At 38.8% G+C, this 24,143-nt stretch overlaps 3 protein-coding genes across 5 annotated transcripts; 1 reads left to right on the forward strand and 2 right to left on the reverse strand.

The window, feature by feature from the left end:
• Positions 1-1,533: 1,533 nt before the first annotated feature.
• Positions 1,534-13,404, forward strand: LOC134870356 (cadherin-related family member 1). Of its 3 annotated transcripts, none has more exons than XM_063892491.1 (17): positions 1,534-1,786; positions 2,160-2,255; positions 2,543-2,688; positions 2,770-2,820; positions 3,103-3,192; positions 3,337-3,423; positions 4,432-4,548; positions 5,503-5,646; positions 5,747-5,825; positions 5,921-6,021; positions 6,110-6,313; positions 6,546-6,698; positions 7,258-7,422; positions 7,942-8,009; positions 9,370-9,598; positions 10,298-10,552; positions 10,996-11,795. In XM_063892491.1, exons 1-17 carry the CDS (start codon positions 1,726-1,728, stop codon positions 11,191-11,193), a joined length of 2,244 nt encoding a protein of 747 aa, XP_063748561.1. In that variant the 5' UTR covers positions 1,534-1,725; the 3' UTR covers positions 11,194-11,795. The 3 variants fall into 3 exon arrangements, with proteins under 3 accessions (XP_063748561.1, XP_063748559.1, XP_063748560.1); XM_063892489.1 differs by lacking the exon at positions 10,996-11,795 and adding an exon at positions 11,803-13,404 and having other exon boundaries at positions 1,535-1,786; XM_063892490.1 differs by lacking the exons at positions 3,337-3,423; positions 10,996-11,795 and adding an exon at positions 11,803-13,404 and having other exon boundaries at positions 1,535-1,786.
• Positions 13,190-16,980, reverse strand: LOC134870357 (leucine-rich repeat, immunoglobulin-like domain and transmembrane domain-containing protein 2). The gene is made up of 3 exons (XM_063892492.1): positions 16,784-16,980; positions 15,819-16,600; positions 13,190-15,623 (listed from the first exon to the last, which is right to left on the reverse strand). Exons 1-3 carry the CDS (start codon positions 16,891-16,893, stop codon positions 14,836-14,838), a joined length of 1,680 nt encoding a protein of 559 aa, XP_063748562.1. The 5' UTR covers positions 16,894-16,980; the 3' UTR covers positions 13,190-14,835.
• A 1,160-nt stretch (positions 16,981-18,140) lies between these two features.
• lrit1b (leucine-rich repeat, immunoglobulin-like and transmembrane domains 1b) lies at positions 18,141-21,609 on the reverse strand. Its single transcript, XM_063892560.1, has 4 exons — positions 21,350-21,609; positions 20,514-20,974; positions 19,927-20,232; positions 18,141-19,777 (listed from the first exon to the last, which is right to left on the reverse strand). Exons 1-4 carry the CDS (start codon positions 21,469-21,471, stop codon positions 18,714-18,716), a joined length of 1,953 nt encoding a protein of 650 aa, XP_063748630.1. The 5' UTR covers positions 21,472-21,609; the 3' UTR covers positions 18,141-18,713.
• Positions 21,610-24,143: the final 2,534 nt, after the last annotated feature.

A 24,143-nucleotide genomic window follows, 5' to 3' on the forward strand; every position in this document is an offset into this window, starting at 1 on the left:
TACAGTTTATAGTTATTTTGCATATCCTGATTTTCTGTGTAAAAGAAATTCCAATAAATCTGAATCAGAATACCCTTATTCAACCCACACTTAAAGACAACTAAAAAGACACTATTTGAAAGGGCATGCACATAATATTTAAAATATCTATTGGTAAAAAAAACCTAACAGTATTGGGAATGTTTCAAATGATCTCAACATTGACTAAACGACATTTAAATGATTCTTGTAAATTACTCAGTTATAATATTCCAATTATTAAAAAAATACGATCGCACTTTGAATATCACAGCCTGCTTAATGTGAACCTGTGCTAATATTCAAAGTACATTTCAGATAATACATCTGACCTTAATATTCATTTTGAATCTTTAAATCAATCAATTTCTTTCGTAGATGTTTTTTCGGCCTGAATTATGTGATATTTAGTAACATGGATTGTTGTTTGTACACTGGCAAAGTTTCCTGTAAACACTGAGCAGCGCATGGATTCTGTGTTTATTTTAGTGAACAGAGATCTGCCATTGGCTGGCCACCAGTACGAGGCAAGAGTGTGTGTGCAAACGTCACACACTATTTTTATACCTGTGAAAGTAGGAAGTGCACAAGTCTGCACCTCTGTGAGTAAGTCTGCGCACTTAACACACCGACCTGACACAATAAGGTAAACGTGCACTCATCGTCACCTGCCTATGAGCAGATCTGAGGATTTTAAAGGTGCCAAAATCACCCAGAGCCAAAGTGGAAATTATGTTCTAAAATAAAAGGTGTAAAGCTTTGTGCTGTGTGCCACCATCAGATAATGTTGCAAAAATAAAAGCATCATACTCAGTGGTCCAATTTAGCCTTCTCTATCAGATCAGCTGTTTACTGCTGTTTTAGTTCTGACCTACATAATCTGAAAGGGATTCATACCAGGTGAATTTTTTACAACAGCGTAAGCACTAGTGTTCAACATCTTCTGTCTTCTGTCATCGTAGGAAGTAGGCTTGCAACTCTCTAGTTTAAGTCAAGCAATGTTGAATCACAATAGTGACTTTTTGTAAAAGCCTTATTTTGGGGCTTCGAGAAAGTGGACTGCAAAATCCCAAAGAAATCCTGTTGGTATTTTAGTGCATCACAGATCCACAAGTGCAGTGGAGGCTATGTTGGTCAACTAGCTGCCGAGAAGAGCGTCCACAGAGAAACTTAGCCGAGTGGGACTCGCCACATGTGACCAATGACATGTAGAAACCCTTAAAACAATAGCAAGAGAAGCCAAATGTGCCATGTGTCTGTACCCATTAAAAAAGGGAAACAAATATGTAGCAGAAGACAGAAAGGACATTTTAGGTTCTCAATGTGTAAGCTCCAGAACATAATGTACTCAGAACTTCAGTCTTAGTATGTTATATCATAACGTTGATTTTTAGGTGATCATAGATGCAGTGCTTCATGAACATTTTCCTGTCACGCTGAGGTGTTATGATCACACCACATTGTGTGAGCTCTCTCCCCCTCCACGTGTAGTTCTTCAGGAGATAACAGAGAGAGAGAGCAGTGTGGTGGTGGAAGATGTCTGCGGAGGGAAGGGATGCGTCACTGGATTAGTGCCTGAGAATCTGCCCCAGCCTCTTCCTCCTGAGCTGCTGAGACGTCTTCAGAAAGGGCAAGACAGCTCGCTGCTCGCTTCACCTCCAACCAAGCCTTCCACATGAGCCAGTCAAGCCTTGCCTCCCCACCAGGATGAAGAAGGAAAAGAAAACGCATGCTTTATTGTTTCTCCTCCTGCTTCACTTCACCTTGGGTAAGGCTCTTTTTGATGTGTTTTCTTTGTGTGTGGTTAAGACTTCTTGCCTTGCTCTTATCTGGTTAATCCTCTACTAAGAGGGCATGTCCCTCTTAGTGAGGACTGCTCATGCTGCTTGTTCTCATCTAAATGTGTGATAGTATGCCTGTGTTGTGATAGTAAAAATACAAATATATTCTTTAAATCATGTCCCCCTTCCTCCTGCCCCTCCTGGCTTGTTCGGTTCCTGCCCTTTGTAGCAAGTGAGTGCAACAGTTATGTCTTGATTACATAAGCCATTCTTGGGGAAATAGAACCAATCTATAGTCAGATTCATGTGAGTATATTGAGTTGTTTCTGCACAAATAACTTAAGCATGGTTTTTTTATAGGGCAATCGGACTATGCTCCACATTTTTATGATTATGGACCCAGCAGTACACATGGGAACATGGCCTTGTTCAGCATCTCTGAAGATACTCCAGTTGGTGAGTCTCCTTTTAGATTTCACAGTTCTGCTCATTTTCAGTGTGAGGTAATGTTTAACGGTGTAATATTTACATGCGTAGGTGTACTAAGCATTAAATTATCACATTGATATTGAGGTGCCATTTTCTGGAAAAAAAACCAAGTGTGGCATCATCTGATCTTATTATTAGACATGCCATTAACACTGAATTAGAGTGGAAACAAAGGATTTGCATGATTCGAATGAACAAAGAAATGTCACGTCTTTGTTTGAAATCTATGTTTCTTTGTCATTTTTACCACATAGGGACACAGATATACATTTTGAATGGCACAGATCCAGAGAACGATCCGGTGCGATATGATCTGACTTTTGAGAAGGGCTCCAAAGAATATTTCAGGGTGGAGTCCATTTCAGGAAACGTGACTCTAGTTCAGGAACTCGACAGAGAGGTGAGACACTTGTTTTGAAGAAACCTGCTGTAAATATGTCACCACTGAGGCTCAAAGTGATGCTCATCTTTTTCTTTGTAGACACAAGATGAGATCTCAGTGCTCGTGAGCATAACTGACGGACGTAATAAAGTACGTTTTTACTCTTTTTGTGATAAAATTCTGTTTTGTTCAGGTACATATTTTAAAAGGCTATATTATCGGACAAAATATGTGCTGTGATACAAGGAACCAGCCATTGCTTACAGTCTTTTTAGGGAAAAGAAATCTATTTCAATTTAAAGAATGATCTTTTTCTGATCCCTTTGAGTTAAATATACTCTCTAAAATGTCACATGTATACTTCTAATATTTCATATCCTCGTAATAATTTGTTTTAATTATTTTTACTCATATTTTAACTGTTATTTTCAGGTTGTTGAGACAATTAGAGTGTTTGTCACGGATACAAATGATGAACCACCTGAATTTCAGAACCTGCCTTTCATCATAGACATCCCAGAGGTACAGTATCAAATAAATACAACACAATACACACAATGAATCCTTCATATAGGTCTTTCTGTGCCACAAACAACTTCTTAATCTGCAAAGTGATTTGAACAAACCATTGTGAATCAAATTTGTTTTATAAAATCTCTTCCCTAGGACACTGTGCCTGGGAGTAGCATCTACAGAGTCCAAGCAGTAGATAGAGACATGGGCTCAGGAGGCAGTGTCTCCTATTATCTACAGGTAAACCTACAGCTGTGTTTTTATGCAGATGATGCACAGTTGTGTTTTTAAATGGGAACATTTTGGTACTGACTTAAAACACGCCGTTCTGTGTTGTTTGTCTAAAATGTCATCATAGAAATTGAAGCACTTAATTGTTATCATGACATTTAAATATTTACTAAAATGGAGGTCATGCTTTTTATTTTGTTTTGCTCGGACTATTCCATCTACACAGTATCATACTCTGGTATTAAGTGGAAAAAGGTGTGGCAGCCAAGCTTTAAGAGTAAGAGATTAGTGGAAATTGGCGGGGGTTTTTTTCTCCATGCACATGACCTCAAGTTCATTTCTGTGTTGATTGTAAGATTTGTGTAATGACATACAGTATACTATAGAGATGTATCACTAGCTTACATCTCCAGATTTCTCTACTCCTATTCCCCAGGATGCCCTTTGAAGTCTGCCAACAAGTTAATCCCCTCAGCTCTCATATTTGAAAGAATGAGCAATCATTTCTTTCACACTTACTTTGTATTGCTGTTTTTCTACCATTTGACTCCCTCTCCAAGCTCCATTATTATATACACAATGATACTAATAACTGGCCTGCTGTGGCCATAACACTTGCGGGTGAGACAGGAGGTCGAGCCGACATCATGAGGGCTGTACTGCCATGTGGAGGGGGGAAAAGGGCACTCAAATGACGAGGCAGTGTGTGCAGGGATAGATTAATCTCATACCAGAGAGCAGTCTGGAAAGGGTTTTACTTTAGTGGATTAATTTTCAATTTCATTAGAGCAAGGCACTGAAGGCTTAATAAGGACTTAAGTGTGGTTCACGCCAACACTGGTAAGCACAGTATTTGTTACTGTTCATGTGTCAAAAGTGTGTAAAAAATGTCAAGGTTGAAGGGAGGTAGGTCAAGGGTTAAAACTGGTTCCTAAAATTGGCTAGCTTACTAAATTAAATTGAACATCTACTGTCTACTGTTAACACTGCTGACTGTGTGACTTTATACATCATCAGAACTCAGCTCTTGCCAAGTTTACCATCGATGGGCACAGCGGGATCCTTAGAGTCAAACCTGGTGAGACTTTGGACTACGAGACCACGCCCACGCACTTTGTGACCGTGGTTGCAAAGGTGAGAGGTCGCGCATGATGCCCTTAACACATGTTCCCACTGTGGGAAGAAGCTTTGATGAGCAAGAACTTTTAGATTCATCGATGTGGTTTTGCCTTTTCAGAATCAGCAATAATCAAATTCAAGCAGGGAAAAGGGATCAAGTGATTAGAGTTTGTCAATAACCCCAACACCATTTCTCCAAGAGCCTTGCTTTGAACATGTTAAATCTGAAAACAAAAATGTTGAAATGGGCTGAGATTAACCTCTGCACTGCTTTGTATGAAACAATTGGGAGGAAAGTAAAAGCAGCCAAAGGTCATGGAAAGTGCAGTCACCACTGAGCTTTCTCCAATACTTTGCGGAATTGCAACAGTCTCAGTATGTGAAATAAATGGAGGTGTTATGATGCGGTAGAGCTCCCAGTGTGAGTAACCTGAAATGTAATCCTTCCAATCCTAGAAATACAACAGTGGTTATTCTTCTAGTCTTAACTCCACTGTGTGTGGAATAACATTGGCTACTTTTTAATAAAGGTTAATAAATTACAAATCAGCTAAGAGAAGTTAAACCGATGATGACATATCTAAATATGTAACGTTTATAAAGCAATCAAATACATCAATATAGTCTGTTTAGCATGCTAATATAAAACATCTGTGTAGCGTTGAGTTGAACATAGCTTAAATAGCCAGTTAACAGAAAACTCGACAAACCATTTCAAGCTAGACATCTATTTACTTGTGGTACATTGAATAGTTGGGTAAAACAGGGACAAACTCTCAGTATATAATGTGTCCAAAAAATACTTCAATATCTCCTATATTACTTACAGAGATCACATAAATGTTCAATCTAACATAATGCATGTTCACTATTGTGTATCATAATTTGCTGTGTATAAAAGAATAATCTAAACAAACTACTCTTAATATGATACAACCTTTTGTTCTCCCTTACTATTTGTCATGTCAGGATGGAGGTGGAAAGTACAAGGGGAAGCATCAGGTTTTGACCTCCACTGCCACCATAACCATCAATGTGCTTGATGTGCAAGACATGCCTCCGTCCTTCATAGGAACCCCTTACTTTGGCTACGTCTACGAAGTCTCAGTTGCTGTGAGTTTTTCTCTTATTTGTCACACACCAGTGATAGGGATCGGGGCGCTGATTAAGTCTGCTTGCAGTAAATAAGACTAATAAATATAATTTTTTCCAGGGTTCTGAGATTTTCACTGTGTACGCTAAAGATGGAGATCAAGGCAACCCAAACCCGATACATTATTCCATTATGAACGGTAAGAACAATACATTAAACCATCAATCTTGCTTACTCTTTTCAGCCTTTTTAATCGGACACATCATTAACAAGCTGTCTGTTCTCACCTTTCAGGCAGTCATGGTGTCTTTGACATAAACAGCACCAGTGGATGCATCACCCTGACTACTAATCCAAATCTGTTGACAAATGAATTATATGAAATAATAGTCAAGGTAATACTGTTTTTCAAAATATAAAACACAGTAATTTAATTGAATCTACTCTTACTAGTACTTAATGCATTTATCTTTATAAACCTAGGCGTATGAGGTAGAACCAGACAATCGGCTGCAGGAATACGACGTTACCTTGGTGACGGTCCGGGTGGTGGATCTCAACAACCATCCTCCGACCTTTTACGGAGAGAACGGACCTCAGATCAAGTTTGAGGTTACCATGTACGAGCATCCTCCTGCAGGGGAGATCCTCCGAGGCTTCAAGATCACAGTCAATGACTCAGATCAGGTACATTTTTACTCAATTTTCCTTTAGAGTTGATTTAAATCCTTCCTCTGGGTTCATTGGTCTTTGTGTTCCTGCTGTACTGCAACTAACTTTATGACGTAATTTGCTAAAATTCAGTCACTTTCTTTCAATGCACCAAAGTTTACATACATCCTCTTAAGTTTGGGGAATCTTCTATTCTTATTTTTCTGTTCATGGTTTTTTAATTCTTACTGTTCCATTTCCTTTGTAGGGGGCAAACGCTAAATTCAAACTAAGACTGGTGGGGCCGAGTCGAGTGCTGCGTGTCGTTCCCCAGACCGTCCTCAATGAAGCGCAGGTGACCATCATTGTGGAAGACACATCTGGCATCGACTATGAAAAAGGACCAACCCTTTCTTTCAAGGTTTGCCTTTATATATCACCTGATAATCTATTATTGAAAACAAATCCAATATTTATTCTGTGGCTGCAGCTCATTTTTATCTGCCCCTCTTTTATGTCTTTTGGCTGTATCTTCGATCAATCAATTGGTTCCTTTGCTTAGAGCCAAAGATTTCATCAAATTGATAGTTTTCTCTGACCAACATCCAACTAACCCAATGATGTTCAGTAAGAAAGATATCAAGTTTAATAGCTACCAACTTCATGAATAGGAAACAATGTATGAATTATCAGAATTGTTAGCCATTCATCTTAAGCCACTCCTAACCCTAACCCTAAAAAGCCACTAAGACTTGTTATTTATTTTGGTAGCAAAGCATCTGCGATTCGTTTTTAAATATCTGTGTGTGAATTATTTTTGTACTCCGACATCACCCTCAAATATTGAAAACAAAAATTAATGTCTTAGTTTGTTCATGAGCCTTTCAGCATCACAAGAGCTGCAAGTATTTGTCAACAATCAAATTGATCAATATTGTTTCAGGACTGATTTATTCACACTTTTCATGTTCTCTCTGCAGCTGCTGGCAGTGGAGATCGACACACCTGAGAGGTTCAGTGCAACAGCTGACATAGTGATCAACCTGCTGGACACCAACGACAACGTCCCCAAATTCACGTCAGAGTATTACATCACCAGAGTCGCTGAGAACTCACCTGGAGGCTCAAGCGTTGTGTCTGTAACAGTGAGTCAATCACAATTACACTCTGATTTAGCCTGAACAAAGTGAATATATAATCCATCATGCTCCAATAAATGCATATTACTCGATGCAGTTCATTAGATGAAAGCAGGTTGTTGGCAGACGATTTTTGACTGGACATATTGGTGCATGTGTCTCTTCCTTTCCATTATACTGCAACCAGGCGACATGTCAAAGGCTTAATTTTCCCTCAAGGTTAATCATGCTGACCTATACCTCCATCCCCTCCCACTACAGGAAGGGACTTATAGTGTGCCCAACCCCCCCACATGAGCTTAAGACCCTAGCTGGTTATCCTCAGCCAGCAGCATTAAAATGACAACTAACTGTACAACCTTCAATCACCTTGGTTTAGGTTTTTGTCCCCAATTTCAATCATTTGACATACACACATTACATTTGATTATTATGTAACCTTGCTTACAAATGTGCATTTTTCATTATATACTATACGTGCCATGAGTATTTGGTTTTTAATCTGTGTTCTGTCCTGTCGTCTAGGCAAATGATCCAGATTCAGGGCCCTGGGGTGAAGTCAAATACACGATTTATGGATCAGGATCAGATTTGTAAGTTAAAACCTGTCACCTCTGCCAGTTTAGGTTTGATCTGATATTTAACTCTTGCACTTCTGCAAAGCACATTTCATGGTTTAAAGTTTTTGTTTTTTTTATGTATATACAACTCAATACTGCTCAGAGTTTTTGGTAAACTCAGCTAGCAGGACACCCACGTCTTGATTCATCTTTGTTGTTTTGAAACAAGAGGTAAGCAGGGTGTGATTGGCCCCTCTGCAGCACTAACAGCTCACTCTAAAATGGCTGCAAGATGCTGGCTAATCTCCTAATTGGATTGGAGGGTTAAAAATAGGCAGCCTGGTCTGTCTCATAAAGGGAGAGCCAATTAACATGCAAGGTGACAGCTGGAGCTACATTAACGGCAGCTTTGGAAAGCAAGGCAGCATGCAGCAAGGAAAAGTGAGAATTTATGCAGACGAGTTGAATTAATTGTGTGAAAGTTATCAGTTTCAAGACAACTTGTGATTTTTCACAGTGGAAAATGAGACAGGAAAAGTGGCTGAATAAAATGATATTAAAGCTGGTGTTGAATTAGCTCTCCCAAAACACAAACCTAAGCCAGTACTGTATATGCATATGCGAATGATAATGTATTATTCTGATGGCAAAATACTTTGATTGTAGAAAAACAACTTTATTCTACACATAAGATCTATAAAATAAGAGACAAAGAATTGTTGTGGCCCAGGATCTATTGAATTGAAATTAGACAGTGTATTGAAGAGTAATGCAAGTTTATATCAACATTGAAAATCACAAGAAGACTGCATAACACCAAAGCAAAAAACAAATTAAGTCACTTTCATTGAAATATATTATCTAGGTTGAATGTAAACTTGACTAAGGAAAGGTGAATAGTGTTGCTGCCCAGAAAAAGCTGGTAAATAAATATTCAGGACAAAGAATCACAACATTATTGTTAAATATAGTGTCAAACTTTATTCAGGTTCATAGCTAAGACTTTTTGGGGTCACTTGATATGAAAACACATGTTAAAAGTGTCATGGGAAACAGACAAAGAAGGTAGAAGACATAAAGATAAATGTAGCTCATAATGAATTAAATGAATTGAAGGAATTTAAATTTTACATTCATGAGCTATAAACAGCAAAGCACCTTAGACTAAATAAGATAATCATTTACTGTATATTCATGAATTCTATGAAAAACGGGGATGTTCTGACAACGCTTCCTGCGATAAAGGACCTGCTTTTTTTATCATACTTTCAATGTGAGTCATGTCGATCTTCACACAATGTCATATGCTGTTAATTAAAGACGCCTGACTTAGTTAACACCTGGCTCGTGTTTGACTCAGAGTGACTCATACTCTGTCTGAACCTCTCTGCAGGTTCTCCATCCACCCAGCAACAGGCCTCCTCTCCACGCAGCCCTGGACCAGCCTGGACGCAGAGATCAGGTCTAAATACAACTTCTACGTCAAGGCTGAAGATTCGGAGGGGAAGTACAGCTTGGCTGAAGTCTTTGTCACGGTGCTCGACATGAACGACCACTCTCCATCGTTTGATGAAAAACTCCTGGAAAAGACCATGATAATTGGCACACCAGTCAAAGTGGAGGTACATAATGTAAAATCATGTTCCCCTTTCATTCATATTCTATAGGACACCAGCCGTTTGTGATCCTGCTGACATTTAAACAACATGGTATGTTCAGGAGTGCCAATTTGAAAATGAAATAATACAAAATAATGATAAAAAATGACATTTTATGTAATAGTATTTCTACTGAACTATGAACCTTATTACACCTAACTATTACTTTTTTATATTGTAAACTATACTTCACTTTTTTAAAGCATACAATACTATAACTGGTTATTTTCATGACTTTCATGAATTTCATTTTTTTTGTCTAACAACAATATGACTTCCTTTATGGCATTCTATTATATACTTTCACATTTATTTTTATTCATTTCTACGGCCTACTTTTGCCAATTGATCTTGTTATGACCGCTTGATACAAAGGTCCAAAGAGTTATCATGTATAAATGTAAAATAGAGTAAAGCTGATGTTGTTGGTCAGTATTTAAAGTGGCAAAGTGTTCTTAAAATGTATGAAAAGGTTCTTAAAAAAGGTCTTAATATGTATTCATTTTAAATGTAGGATTCCTGCGTACGTCCTTATCAAGTGCACTGTACATCATCTCCATCACGATACTCTTGTAGGCTTGCTTTGTAATTTGCAGTACACATTTCCATTTAGAATATTGATTTGAAGTTGGCAGGCTAACAACTTAAGGTTACTTTCTCTAGGCAGTGGATGATGATGCAGAGTCTCCAAACAACGTCATCGAGTACTCCATCATGACGGCTGATCCTGACAACGCGTTTGACATCAATGCAGACACTGGGGAGATCCAGCTGAAGCCCTACATCAAGTCCATGGAGATTGTGCAGAACATCACCAAGCAGAAGGACTGCAAGTGGTCTCTGGTGGTCCAGGCAAGGGACAGAGGCTCACCATCCTTCAGCACAACAGCCGTGGTCAACATCGATATCACAGAGGCGGTAAGGCTGGTTCTGACTTGCATGCTAAAAGCGTTTTTGCAAGCTTTAGGCAGCATGAGCTGTAGATTCTGCAGCTTGACATATGATAGTAGGCATTGTTTTCATGCTACGAAGCAGCTATTTCAGCATCAGCGTTTCAGCCAAGCATGCTTCATTGATCTCATATTCTGAAAAGGATAATGCTGCTCATTTTTAAGCTTCAATTATTACCAACTGTACAACTGTCACAAAGAGATCGAAAACAACAATGAATCCAAAATTGAGGGAAAATTGAGAAATTATGAAATATAAAACAACAGCAGCGTTATCCTTTAAATGTTTCAGTCATTTACATTAATCCATACATTACTCTATGTTGTCACCATGTTTCATTCCTTCACTCTGCATGATGGATGACTCCCTGTCTTTGGTGTTGTTTCTTTTTTCTGTATCGTGCTTTTCAGATCAAAGGCCGAGTTATTTCATACTTCATGGGCCTCAGCAAGCGTCCTCTGACTGTTTTTGGAATTTTTCTCAGCATTGTCACTTCCCTTATTTTGCTAACAACCTGCATATCCACAATCCTGTACTGTGACTCAGTGAAACGGTCCAGAATCAACCCTGAGAGTAACTATATCAAAGTGGTGCGCAGAACCAAGTGAGAGATATATGAAAGCTTTAAGATAGCTATAATTTTTTTATCGGTTATGATGTGTAAAGGAGTACTGGAGCATATTTGAAGGAATTATATAACAATAAACTTTTTTTTTCTTTAACGTTTTTTATTAGTTTTTCTTATTTTGGAAAATATTCTAAAATTGATGGAAAAATGGAAGGCTTTTCAAGAGACAAAGACTGGGTTTTTTATTTGGATTAAACCTGGTTGTTTTCATTTTATCCCCATTTTTCTCACACATACATGCACATCATTTCAGACAGATCCCACCAGCTTTTATCCTTTTTACTCAGCCCTCATACATCACATGCCAAAGAAAAACCCTAACTCATCGCACTGCCAGACGCATTCCCAACACCTAGTGTTGGGCATAGTTCTTAGCTCTGCACTAGCAATCCTGTGCTGTAGGACAGGAGGAGGACGGGGGTGAGTTTAAGAGCGTCACTTTGTTGGTAGACTTGTTGTTTGGGCCTCCTCTGTCAGTGCTTTGCGCATCCATCTCATGCTTGCATGCTTTGAACAAATGCTCAGTTAACACTTGAATTCTGTCCTTTGGACTTGATTAAAACTATTTTTTTATTTTGCTCTTTCACAGACTCCTCTCAAGGGGCCTATGGCGGCCTTTTTAATGAAAAGTAGGGACAATCCAATGAGAGCTCTAGGCATGGTCACTGTTGTCATTAGCTTAATGGTAGGGTTGACTATCTTGATCTCTACGGTTATTTACATGCGCAACTTAAAGTCAAACAGGATCCTTCCAGCACGTCGCATCATTAAGAGGCGTCCCAGGGACCAGCAGCCCTGGATCTTCAACATGCCTGTTGTCAAATTCAACAACACTGAAGAGTTGCTCATAGTTAGCCAAGAGAGAAAAACCAGCAGCACCCGACTGAAGCCTCCACCCCCCTGCGCTCCTCCACCCCCGTGTAACACACGGTCCAATGAGATGCTTCGGGCAGTCCCGACAATATCTGGTGTGTTGGCCTCCAAAGGCTCCATTAAAACTAAATGTAGTCACCGCAAAGAGGGAAATTTCAGCTCTGCTTTGGTGTCAGAGCTAAAAATGAGGCTTGAGCAGAAAATCATTGAGAGCAACCAAAGTAATTATTAACTTTGTCATACAAGCGCCCAGTTTAAGGTGCTGTAACTACTGTCACTCTCTACTGCCCGGACGTTGTCTCCAGCATGTGATGAACTATTGGGTTGGCCTACCTGTAGATGATTCATGACTAAATGGTAAAAGGAGTGTAACATGAAGATTTACAGATATTTACGTCTTAAGATGAGGTATTTAAAAAGTGGGCATCATCATTATACCTAAAGAGAGCTTGAGTGTGTTAGGTAGTGGGACATAACTTACCACACTGCCATCTTGAGGAAGATTTAATCATCTTAACAGTAAGAAGTACCAAGAACAGGAATTCTTAGACTCACTGTGTATACATTAGTTGCATATCTTTCTGAAACGTTTAATTGATTGTTTTTAAAACACAGTTAAAGGATTTAACTGAAAAAATCCTTTAAAAAAAATGTTTCTTGCTCTCTGGAGTGTGCAGCTGAATGACACGGTCAGAAATGACACTGCTTCTTATAAAGTGCTAAATGACCTGTGTGTTGATATTTTAACTGTATTACATCAGCTGCTTGAAAGCTGAGAGGTTGCTATTTTGAATGATTACAATGTGCCACTGTATGTTTTAACGGTAATCAGCTAACTAAGTACTTCCATTTTTTGAGTGTGTTATTCTAGAAAAATGCTTTTATATCAATGAAAATTTAAATGTATATATGCATATATGACAAGATCCAAACATCTCTCTGTTGTAATCTTGCAGCAGTAGTACAACACTAAAATGAAACCATCCAACTTCACAAGATTTTTACGAACAGATAACTATGTACATAACCTGCTTGGACATTTATTTTGTATATATGTAGATATAGAAATACAAAGTCTATGTTAAACATTTAGGTACTACTTTCCATGTTTCTCTTCAATGCCTTCAAATGTAGGCAAATCAAATCAAATACATTTCATTTCTGTTACCCATACATTGTATCTGACTATATCTTCACTTTTAAATATCTAAAAAGGTTGAGATAAGCAGTATATATCGTCACTATAAATAACACTTGCCTGGTCCTTTGAAGTAACGTATTTGTTCCGTCTTTGTACTGTCTTGCTTTTGAATAAATATTGTAAACATTATTTGGTCTGTGCTTCATTTTATCCAGAAGCTATATTAGTTTTTAATAGGTGTTTATTCATTTAAAGTAGAAACAAAAAATGTAGAATCAACAGATCTCAAACATGCGTAATATTTAAGCAGGGAGCTGTCTGGGGCTCAGCATGTAGTAGTATGAAGTACGTTGAAGAAAATCATTATATAATTTGTAAAAGGTCTTAGTATAGTATAAAAAAGTAATAGTACACTATATCGAAAAGTCATAATGTTGTATTTTTTAAAATATTATGAACTATAGTTATAGTATAGTAATTCAACAAGAAACATATGAAGAAAATCAAACTTTAGTATGTTTAAAAAATCTAAATATAGTATGTTGAAAATATCATGAGAAGATTATAGTATAGTAAATGAAAATGTGAAAAAAGTGGTTAGTATTGTAAGTAAAAAATATCATGAAAAAAGTCATCTTATAGTACGTCAGAAAACATGGGAAAATGTAAAGTATTGTTAAAAACACATTCAGGAAATGTAAAAAAGTATCCTCTATATCCCTAGAGTTGACATAGAGAGACACAGTGAGCTCGGAGTTGTCATTAAATGGAAATATCATGTCCTGCTGACTAGGATTCAGTTAGAAAATCGCTTTAATCTGCTTACGAGTGTATGTATAAATGCACGGGAAAACACAGCTTATGTAACAAATCCTCTGAGTGATTGTGCTAAAAAATCTGAGTATGTCTCAGCATTTGTCTCTGACTTCCCTTTAATCCAAACAGCATTTCATTCCATTACAAGACATGAAATCTATAATCTGTAAAAAGAAAATTGAATTGAAACCTCCTGAGACAAAACAAACACTTACATTTGAACGTGAGGAAGTTAGAATATACACAATATTGATTTTTTTTACATGTTTTAAATGTAGGATATTTTTTTGTTCAGTATCAAAACTCCAGAAAAAAACTAAAGAAATATCAAATGCAATTTATCACAAAGTTCTTTCTGTACATGTATATTAACACTCTCCTTACATCAAGGAAGAAAGGCATCTCCACTATGAGCTATTAGCTTGAGATATACATATATATTTACAGGATGAGTAAACTTAGAATAGCCCAATTGTGCCTCTGATGTGTTAATGTTAATAGAGCAGAGCTTTCCCAAAAACAAATACCTTGCATATTTTCAAAAATCTCAAAGAAAATGTCATCAAGCTTATCCTTGATCTCGATTCAAGAATTCTTAAAGTGTCTCATCAATTCTTAAAGTACCATCACAACAGCAGTAATCTTTGTTAAGTGATCCTAGATTTAAGGAATCTAGGATCATTTTTTTTTTAGGAAAACCTCTTTGCCCTGTGACTCAAAAAGCAAAATTATACATTAGAAGCACACTGAGATTATTTACAAATACACATCTATGTATATTAGATGTTGATTCTAGTAGAGCTGAGCTGCACTTCCTCCTTTGCACCTGTCCTCAGACTTCCGCCTCTTTTTTGGCTTTTCTTCCGAGTCTTTGCAAAGGCCTTCATCGCTGGCTGCCTGCAGGCTGTCAAAGGTCCCCTGCCTCTCTGTCCCCTGAAGGTTTCCTCCATGCAGCCTGCGCTTCTTCCACAGATCCACGCAGCGATCAAAGCAGCTGAACCTGGCCTCCGTGGTGCAGGCGAACATGCCGACTGGCACCGCCAGCACCATGGCGCACACAATGACGATAATGTGGATGAGCCTCTCTCTTTGCTCCAGCTCACTGATGTCACTTCCCGTCACAAACACAATGCACTGGCCTTCCTTCGGCTGGTGATTCTTTAAGGTCACGCACACCTCGTACTTGGTGACAGGAAGCAGGTCATTGAGGCTGTAAGTGTTGATGCCGGGGCCAATATATATCATCTCCTTTTTGGGTAAATCATATTTACCAAAGTGGATGGTGAACCAGGTTTCTGCTGGGTTGTCTGTTTTTGCGTGCCACTCGAGGGTGATACCGTAAACTGTCTGCTTGGCAATGCGGATGTCAATGTAAGAATTCTCATCGGACGACACCATGGGGACAGGTGGAGGGAGGAGAGCAGACGAGTTGAAGGGGCTGATATTAACCATGATGCCAACAGAGGAGTTGCCAATGAAATTGTTGGCAGTGCAGGTATAGAGTCCTCGGTCTGCCAGGTGAAGAGAGGGGATCACCAGCTCGGAGGTGAAGGTCTCCTCATCTGTGTTGGTCTCTGTGGCTGCAAGGAGAAACCATAGAGTCAGATGTTTTTTACATGTGATATGGACATAGTAAAGTAACCCTGAAACGGTATTGTTCCTGGATCTTTCCATTAAGTAGATGCAGCCTGAGTTTGACATACACCAAACTAAGTGCTCCGGAAGCAGGTTCACAACAGTTTAATGGACGGTAGTAATGAAAAAAAAAATCTTACCCGCAAATCCTTTTATAATCTTCAGATTGTACATCCACTTAATGGTTGGACCTGGCCTGGCCTTTACTAAGCATGTGAGCGTTGCATTTACTCCGAGAGGTAAAGTGATGTTAGTCTCTGGGGCAGAGGCCACTGGCTTCATGCATGTTTTTAATTGGATCTCATGGAAGAACTTGTCAACTTTGGAGGCAGGGCCCGAGCACATCAAATAAGAGTTCATGAGAATGATGGGAGGGCTGACCGCTCTGATGAATTCAACAAAGCCTTTGAGACGACAATCGCACAACCAGGGGTTGTCATGCAGTGCCAAAACCACATTTGAGACCACGCCTTCTTTCCCCCATGTTTTTTCTGCTGTTTGGTAAAGAGGCCAATTAATGAAGACATCTTTTGATATCACACTAAGCTGATTGAAAGATAAATCTAAGTAGGTCAGTGCAGGTAAATGTCTTAGAGCATGTTCGGGCAGGACATCCAGTCGATTGTGCTTCAGGTCCAAAATCTTCAGTTTTGGCGTGTCCTGAAACGCCGTCCATGTTACTGAAGTCAGCTTGTTCCCTTGTAGCCTGAGCTCAGTCAGGTTTGCCAGCCCATCCAGACTTTTAATGTTCATCAAGGTGATCTCATTAAAATTCAGCCAAAGGAACTCCAAGGCACTAACTTTAGAGAAAGATCCCCTAGGTAACTCGGTCAGGTGGCAGTTTTCAATTCGGATTTTAGTGAAATCATGAGGGATGTTGTCTGGGATTTGTCCCATGGAGGTTTCCATACATAGTAAAGACCTAGAATGGTAAGGTGGGATATTTTTAGACAAGAAAAGTGTTTATCTACTCATGCACATGCACCATTTCTTCAAATGTTAATATATTGTTTACAAAGAGCTACTTGGTTACTGGTAGCATTAAAACAATGGAGTTAACACATAACCTACTTTAAGATATTGTATAGTTTCAATGTTTACCTACCTTCCCAAGTTGTCATCTGTGCAAGAGCAACCGGTCAAACAAGTTGATGATCCTGGGGTGATGAGATAAAATACCAAAGTGATAAGTAATGCGACACAAAAGTTGTCCATATTCCCAGAGGAGCATGTGAAATAGGCCTGTCAGTGCAGGACAAGGGCTGTGTGGAAGAAAGCCTATTACTTTAATCTTCATTGACGTAACACTTAAGACACCAAGTGACATGTGAGACACACAGGAGACAGGAAAGGTATTTATAGCAATAGTACACCTTGTCTGGAAAACATTGTCAGATTACTTCAAAAGAAGGGCAACACAAGATGTTCAATCAAAATAGAGTGAGACATATGATATTTCACTACTTTCACGTATGACAACAAACTGCTGTGCATCAGTGTAATTAAATGTGTTTGTATTTGTCCCCCACCAAAGCACAGGCATTGACCGGAGGGCCATCTGTAAGTGGGCTGGAGCGCGTCGGGCTTAGCCGCACAGAGAGGGAGGGCTGCACAGATACAGAGAGACAGATGTCTGGATCGGACTGTAATCTGACCTCTCTAATCTGAACACTGGTTCTCTTTCAGGTTGTTAAATCAGCATATAAAGCAAGTGTGAAAACGGACAACATGTATAGTCCTTGAGTTTCCTACATATCCAAGATGTGTATTGACATGCATGCTAGTTTAGCAGGCAAAGGCATTAATCAGCTATTGGCAATCTCCGTGTTACACATTTTAAATTAAGTATTGATAATTGTGTGATTGTTTACTTGCATGGAAGTACAATTCATCCAGAGACAATTGCCAAGTTTCTTGAAATAGTACTTCTTAATTATTTAATTTATATGAAACAGGTTTAATACTTGAAGAGACAAAAAAACTGTCCAGAATTTAATTTAGCAATATGTTTTAACTTATCTTGACATCTTTATGTTCTAGGCTTTCAAGATAAAAAACACCTACACCTAAATCTTTTTCAGAGAATGCAGGTGTGGTTGACACTTCACATCTTAACGGGTCTAAACAAAGATGCTAGCTGCTATGAGAGTTATGCTAAAATGCTTAGAAGGGCTGTTGAAGTCTTAGTTTGGCATGCAATCATGCTAACATCTGCTACTTAGCCATGAACATAAAATCGTGATGTTGATCCAGCTCGCAGATCTACTAATATAGGAAACTTGAATAAAGTATGAAATGCTTTGTGACCTTAACTGAATCTTTCACTACATTAGCATTCATTTTTCCTTAAGTTAGCAATATGCAACATGCCAACAATCTAATTTCCACTTCAGTCAAGAGGAATATTGCTCTGTATTAACAAACAATATTTTGAGTAGAAAGAAAACACTTGGGAGCATACATCAATATGAAAAATGTTTATTTTTATACAGTACATTCATTTATACTATACACATTTATTTTAGATCACAGATATTTACACATTATCAAATGTACAGTATTTTAGGTTTTTTGACCCAACATTAAACCTGGCACATTAACGTACTTACATAGAAAATAGACGTATAACTGCTGGTTCTTCATCTCTCTAAATACTGTGTCTTTAAAACAGATTTGAACACAATTAAGAAGTTACATTTCGGAAAAAATTTAAATGATTGGATTTTAGAAAGTTAATGGCAACATTTTCCTCTGCAAAACAATCTTTAAAAGTGCATGATGAATAATAAAAAAGTGACATACTGTACACAACATGTAAATATTGAAACCGTGTCACTGTGTATATTTTCCCTTTTTCAGTCCACAAAATGAATGGTTGTTTTTATTCCCACAAGGCTTTAAAACAACTTCATACATCCAATCAGCGTCCTCTGTCCTCAGTCTTTCAAGTCTCTGAGCTCAGCAGTTATCCATTCCCATCGTAAGCTGTTAGAAAACAAAGTGCATCATCTAGAAGTTGAGGCATTCGTTTGGTTTTAGCAGAAGTACTCGTTAGGTGGCCCTTCGTTCCTGGCTGTAGCCTCCGAGTCAACACTGGACCTCGATGAGAGCAACCTGTTGGATTCATCAGGATTCATCCTGGTCAGATACTCGCCCTCCATCCCTTTACCTTTGGCCCCGGGGCCCAGGGTCTCAAACGTCACGTACGAGTCCTGAATTTCCTTGGACTCTCGCCCCAGCAGCTTTTGGCAGCGCTTCTTTAATGCCCCACAGCACACGATCAGTGTCAGGGGGACAGCGATCACACATGCCACTGTTATCACCACCACATTGATGAGCTTCTGAGTGCCGCTAGCACTGGCTGCTTCGTCTGTTGAGAAGATTACACACTGTTCCTTTTTCGGGATCAAGCCTTTGACACAAACACAAGCAATGTACTTTGTCTTAGGCACAAGGCCGTCAATGGTGATTCGGTTCTTCCCCGCAGCTACATTAAGCCGACGCATGTCTCTTTCACCAAATACAGCATAAAGGACACTGAATTCTGTGGTGTTTGTGGCTGTAGGGGCTCGCCAGTTCAAAGAGACAGTATGGTCGGTGTCGCCAATCACTTTCACCGAGCGCACTACCCTTTTCTCCGGAGCTTGCTGTAAGGATGAGGCATTGGCTGCTAAGTTGCTCAGAGCGTCCACCTCCACCGGTTTCTGAGGGTCTGCTGCCTTGCCTTTTCCTTCAGAAGCACCGTCAGAGATGCTGTAGCTCTCAATCTCATACTTCCCAGTGACGCCTTTGCCCTTTAGAGGTTCGATTATGGGCTGAGCAGCCGTGGTGGTTGGTGGAGGAACATATCTGGCGATAAGTTTCTCCTGGTATGCTGCTCTTCCCATGCCCCCAGGTTTCTTCCCTCTCGTTTTCTTGGAGACAGCAGCAATTGATTCCTCCGACTGAATGGAATCTGTGATCACTAAAGAGATAATGGCATCTGCAGTGCCCACAAAGTTGGTTGCTTTGCACACATATTTCCCAGAATCTCTGTAGGCGACTGCAGGAACACTCAGAATCGACCATATGATGCCCTCCTTCGAAATCTCTTCCTGAACTGTATAATACAAAGGGCAGACAATCAGTGATTAGTTAAATAGATTAGAACAAATAGAATAGCTTTAATATCATTGACACTTTCATTATGAACAGAAATAGATAATGTTGTATTCTAAGCACATCTGGAATTAGTTTAGCAGAACTCACTGGTGCCGTTCATTTTCTTGCCATCGGCGCGGCTCCAGGACAGCTCAGGAATAGGGACTCCAACTGTGCCACAGCGGAGCAGGACGTTGTTGCCCAGTGAGCTTCGTACACGCGCCACAGCCGTGTGCACGCGTGGGCCCTGACACCTTTGCAGCTCTGCTTCAGTGAAAGGAACCCCTGACAAGCTCTCTGGATCAGCGCACCTCAGTCTGGTGTCGATTAGAGCAACAGATGATGATGGAGATTTCTGAAACTGGACCAGATCGTACAGTCGGCAGTCACACATCCACGGATTGTCATGGAGACCTGCAAGAGAAATCAGGGGCTGTCAGTAAAATCAGAAAGGCTTCTTTCGCTCAAGTCCAGTACATTTTCCTATGCACAACAAAACAAGTGATTTCAGGACCAAGTACATGTGGCTGTTTGTTTAAATGAAAAGAATACGTTCAACAACATAACAGATGAGTAATTAGACTAATCCCTAATTTAGCTTTAAATGCTTCAGGTGCCAAAGAAGTGGTCGTCATGCAAGGCAGCTTAAAAAGAATAAGTTCTTGTGTCCCAATATGTCACAGCTTGATCCTCACCGAGAATTAGTTTAGAGGAATCTGCTTCCTGGGATGGCTTCACACTCAGCCACATGGTGAGAACTTCAGAGGGAACTGTATTAAGAGTGTTGCTGGATAAATCCAGATAGGTGAGATTCTTTATGTACATAGTGGCATCGGCAGGGATGGCAGAGATCTTGTTGTTGTGTAAGTCCAGGAGCCTCAGGGTTGGCATGTCAGTCAGAGACTCCCAGGGGAAGGAGGTAAGAGAGTTGCCGTCTAGCCGGAGCTCATCCAGGTTGTACAGACCCCGGAAACTGTCGACATTCAGTGAATTCAGTGAATTAAAAGACATCCACAAAAACTCCAGGTTGTTGAGGTAGTGGAAGTTGTCACTTGAAATCCGTGTGATCGCTGTCTTTTCAATTCGCAGCTTGGATGTGTCACTGGGAAAATTTGGAGGAACCACAGTGATCTCTGGATCATTGCAAAGTACACTCCTGCAAGAAAAAATAACACAATATGATCATTGAAAATGTTCAGTTAAGAGGAACTAAATCAATGTTTCTCTTAAATTGTAGGGGTTTGTAGGAATGGATTTAATAGTAATAAATTGTTCTGCCTTCACTTTGGTTAAAAAAACATAACACAGTTCAGCATTTAATTGAGAAAAACGTAGTAACCTATTGTTCAGTAACAAGCAAAGGGGATTAAAAGGCCACTCCAAGTTAATCCTTCAGTATACGGAGTGACAGGACAGAAGAAGGCTTCACTGAAAATCACTTTGGCACGCACGAAAGAATAAAACATGTAAGGCCTACTGAGAATTAAAGCCAACAACAATAATGCTTCATTTAATAAATTGACATATTTACCTTGCTTTTGATCCGTCGCTTAATTTGTGGTAGAAGCAGCTGCATTGCGCAGGACATGAACTGCACAGCAAAGGGAAAAAAACTAAAGCCAAACAAAAAGCAGCAGTAAAATGTCGACACATTTTTACTCCTGCAAGCTACTAAAGGCTAAGCAGCTAAACTACAATTAAAAAAGGCGCTACAGCTCGCGGTTAACGGGGCATCGGACGCATCGTGGTGGTTTGCATGCTCACAGCTCCATACTGCTCCGACTGGTCTGAATCCTGAGATAAAAGGGATATGCAGGGATTAGAGAAGGACTTGGGTTATTTTCAATCACACGATAAGGCTATTGCTTCCTGAACGCTGATAGGCTGTACCGTTTTGTCTTTTATTCTCAGAAAAATACTTTCCAATAATTGATTGGATGGTTGATTAAAGAAAGGAAATACTATACTGCACATAAATGAAGTGTAAGCTGCAGATAGATAAAACTCTATCTGCATATAGTTAAGCTTAATGGATAATTGAAACTGTCAATTTGAGTGTTTTACTCTATTTTCCACTCAAGATATATCATATAGGCTACTGCTAAATATGAACACTATTTGAGTGAGGTACTCCTACCTCACTGTAGCCACCAAAAACAGATTTAACTCTGATATGAAAACACAGGTATGTTTTACAGTTTCAGAACATTTGCATATTTTCTTTGTATGTTAGCCTGTAGTATAATAATGACTGATAATGACGTGGTGAATTAATGATGTTTAATACGCAGACTCCGGGTTAAATCAGCATTCAGACATTTAGCAATACACGACCACTGGGTAGCAGTGGAGAGTTTCTGCAGGCACCTTCTGTGTTGTGTTACTCACTTTCTTATTATTGATTCCAAACTTGAAACAAGACAAATATATCACTATGTAACCATATGTAGTTGATCACTGGGTTTAAATAAATATAAAATAAACAATGCGTTTTACACTTCAACTATTGTAATAATCATGTGAGAATTGTATTGCATATTATTTATTTATGATGCTGTATTATTTTATTATCATTTGCATTAATATTCTGTAAAACATGTTGATATTTTATCTATGACACACTTTTATCTATCACGTGTTGTCACAGTTTCTGAGGTTTTTTCCAGGTGCAGAGGTTTATGTTACACGGCTGTCCAGCAGGATTTGAAATCCTTTAATCCAGTCATCTCTCTGTCTCTTAATAATACATCTTTGTTCTATTTTCTTTCAGGAGGGTTGTCCTAGGCCAAAGTGAAAAAAACGTTTTTCCCAAGAATACATGTTGCTATAGCCCCAGTCTATCTGCAACTATTCTAAATCCCCATATTAGGAAAGAGTAAGATATTACAGAAATACAAGGTTGTGGTTTCTTCTCTGCCTTAAGATTCGTATGTTCAAGTAGAAACACCAGTTTAAAATTATTACACAATGTCCTGCATTCCAAATATTGCTTAAGTAAAAGTAAATGAATTATTCAGTATCACTATACAGTATATCAGCAAATTAATAAAAGTGTCAAAAATAAAAGTATTCATTATACATTGTACATACACTTATTTCAGTTATATTATTGCTTGTGTGTAGAGAAAGAAATATAGAGTAAAAGTATTAAGTAGTAACAAATGTAAATACGCAAGTAAAATGACCTCAAAATTGTACTGTAACTAAGTGAATGTGCAGTTACTTTCCATTCAGTTCTCAGGGTAAATGTAAAATGTGACTCAGCAAACTACCATAAACTCTATGAAGGTAAAGCACATTATTAAAGATAGTACGTATGTCCCATTCATGATGTTATCATGTGATACTTTACAGGAATAAATAAGAACATTACTTTAGTTTTCATCTTACTCCTGATCTCTGGAGTCTGTTGGTGTAATAGTTAACAGTGGACCATTGTTTCATTGCTAGACTAACAGATTATGACGGTGTGATTAACTATTGGCCAATGCAATGTGTAAGCACCGCGAGAGTGCAAGAACTTTGGAAATAAATATTACAGACAGGGTATTCAGTCGAGTTATAGTTGTGTGCTTCTTTTCCACATTTTATTTTTACGGCTAGCCGCTAAGATTATATTGATACATATTTCTTCTTGTAAGATATGGCTTTGTGGTGCTAAAGAATACAGCTCTTTTGTTATCAATAAACAGTACACAAAAGGAGTGGAAGTGCTTCAACTTTCAAAAAATTAAGATATTTGGATAAAACTTCTCCTAATTGAAAAGTAAATCTGTGAGGTTGGCTTTGAGGATAGTTGCAATTAATACCAGTTGATCAATCCACTCTATTCATGTTGTCACTGATATTGGTTTAGACCGGCTGTTGTTTCCTCACACTCAGCTGCAGAAGATTAACAGATTGTTGTATTTAAACTTTCGCATTGTGAAACTGGGACTCAGTTCTATGTACCTGAACATTGTATAGCCTCCTGTTGTGACTTGGGGAGGACGAAAAAATCTGATATACACATCATACGCTCAACACTTTGTATTTTATCTGTAATATATAGCAGTGTCAGAGTAACCGATGCAGTGATGAGCATCCACTTTGCAGCTCTTCTTTTTTGTATATGAGGAAGTCTGTGACTGCACCGTACACTAAGCTCCAACTCAGGACAATATGGACGGTTTGTGAAAAGGGTATTATAAGTCTATTGGGACACATCATGACTTTATAGTTAATGAGTTTCTGATAATCTGTTGGCAGATTAGTTATGCAATCAGACTCCCCAACTGTTCCATTTTTAAATGTAAGGACTGCCTTCAAGTCAAATGTCAATTTCC

The sequence above is a fragment of the Eleginops maclovinus genome, chromosome 10 (assembly GCF_036324505.1).
Source record: "Eleginops maclovinus isolate JMC-PN-2008 ecotype Puerto Natales chromosome 10, JC_Emac_rtc_rv5, whole genome shotgun sequence".
NCBI lineage: Eukaryota > Metazoa > Chordata > Actinopteri > Perciformes > Eleginopidae > Eleginops > Eleginops maclovinus.

Coding starts and splice junctions, on each gene's coding strand:
- LOC134870356 (XM_063892489.1), top strand. CDS start 1,726: ATGAAGAAGGAAAAGAAAACGCATGCTTTATTGTTTCTCCTCCTGCTT. Junction 6,314..6,545: donor CAGTCAATGACTCAGATCAG/GTACATTTTTAC, acceptor TTTCCTTTGTAG/GGGGCAAACGCTAAATTCAA. Junction 6,699..7,257: donor GACCAACCCTTTCTTTCAAG/GTTTGCCTTTAT, acceptor TTCTCTCTGCAG/CTGCTGGCAGTGGAGATCGA.
- LOC134870357 (XM_063892492.1), bottom strand. CDS start 16,893: ATGGACAACTTTTGTGTCGCATTACTTATCACTTTGGTATTTTATCTC. Junction 16,601..16,783: donor ACAGATGACAACTTGGGAAG/GTAGGTAAACAT, acceptor TTACCATTCTAG/GTCTTTACTATGTATGGAAA. Junction 15,624..15,818: donor GATTATAAAAGGATTTGCGG/GTAAGATTTTTT, acceptor TTCTCCTTGCAG/CCACAGAGACCAACACAGAT.
- lrit1b (XM_063892560.1), bottom strand. CDS start 21,471: ATGTGTCGACATTTTACTGCTGCTTTTTGTTTGGCTTTAGTTTTTTTC. Junction 20,233..20,513: donor TTCCTCTAAACTAATTCTCG/GTGAGGATCAAG, acceptor TTTCTCTTGCAG/GTCTCCATGACAATCCGTGG. Junction 19,778..19,926: donor CAAGAAAATGAACGGCACCA/GTGAGTTCTGCT, acceptor TGTATTATACAG/TTCAGGAAGAGATTTCGAAG.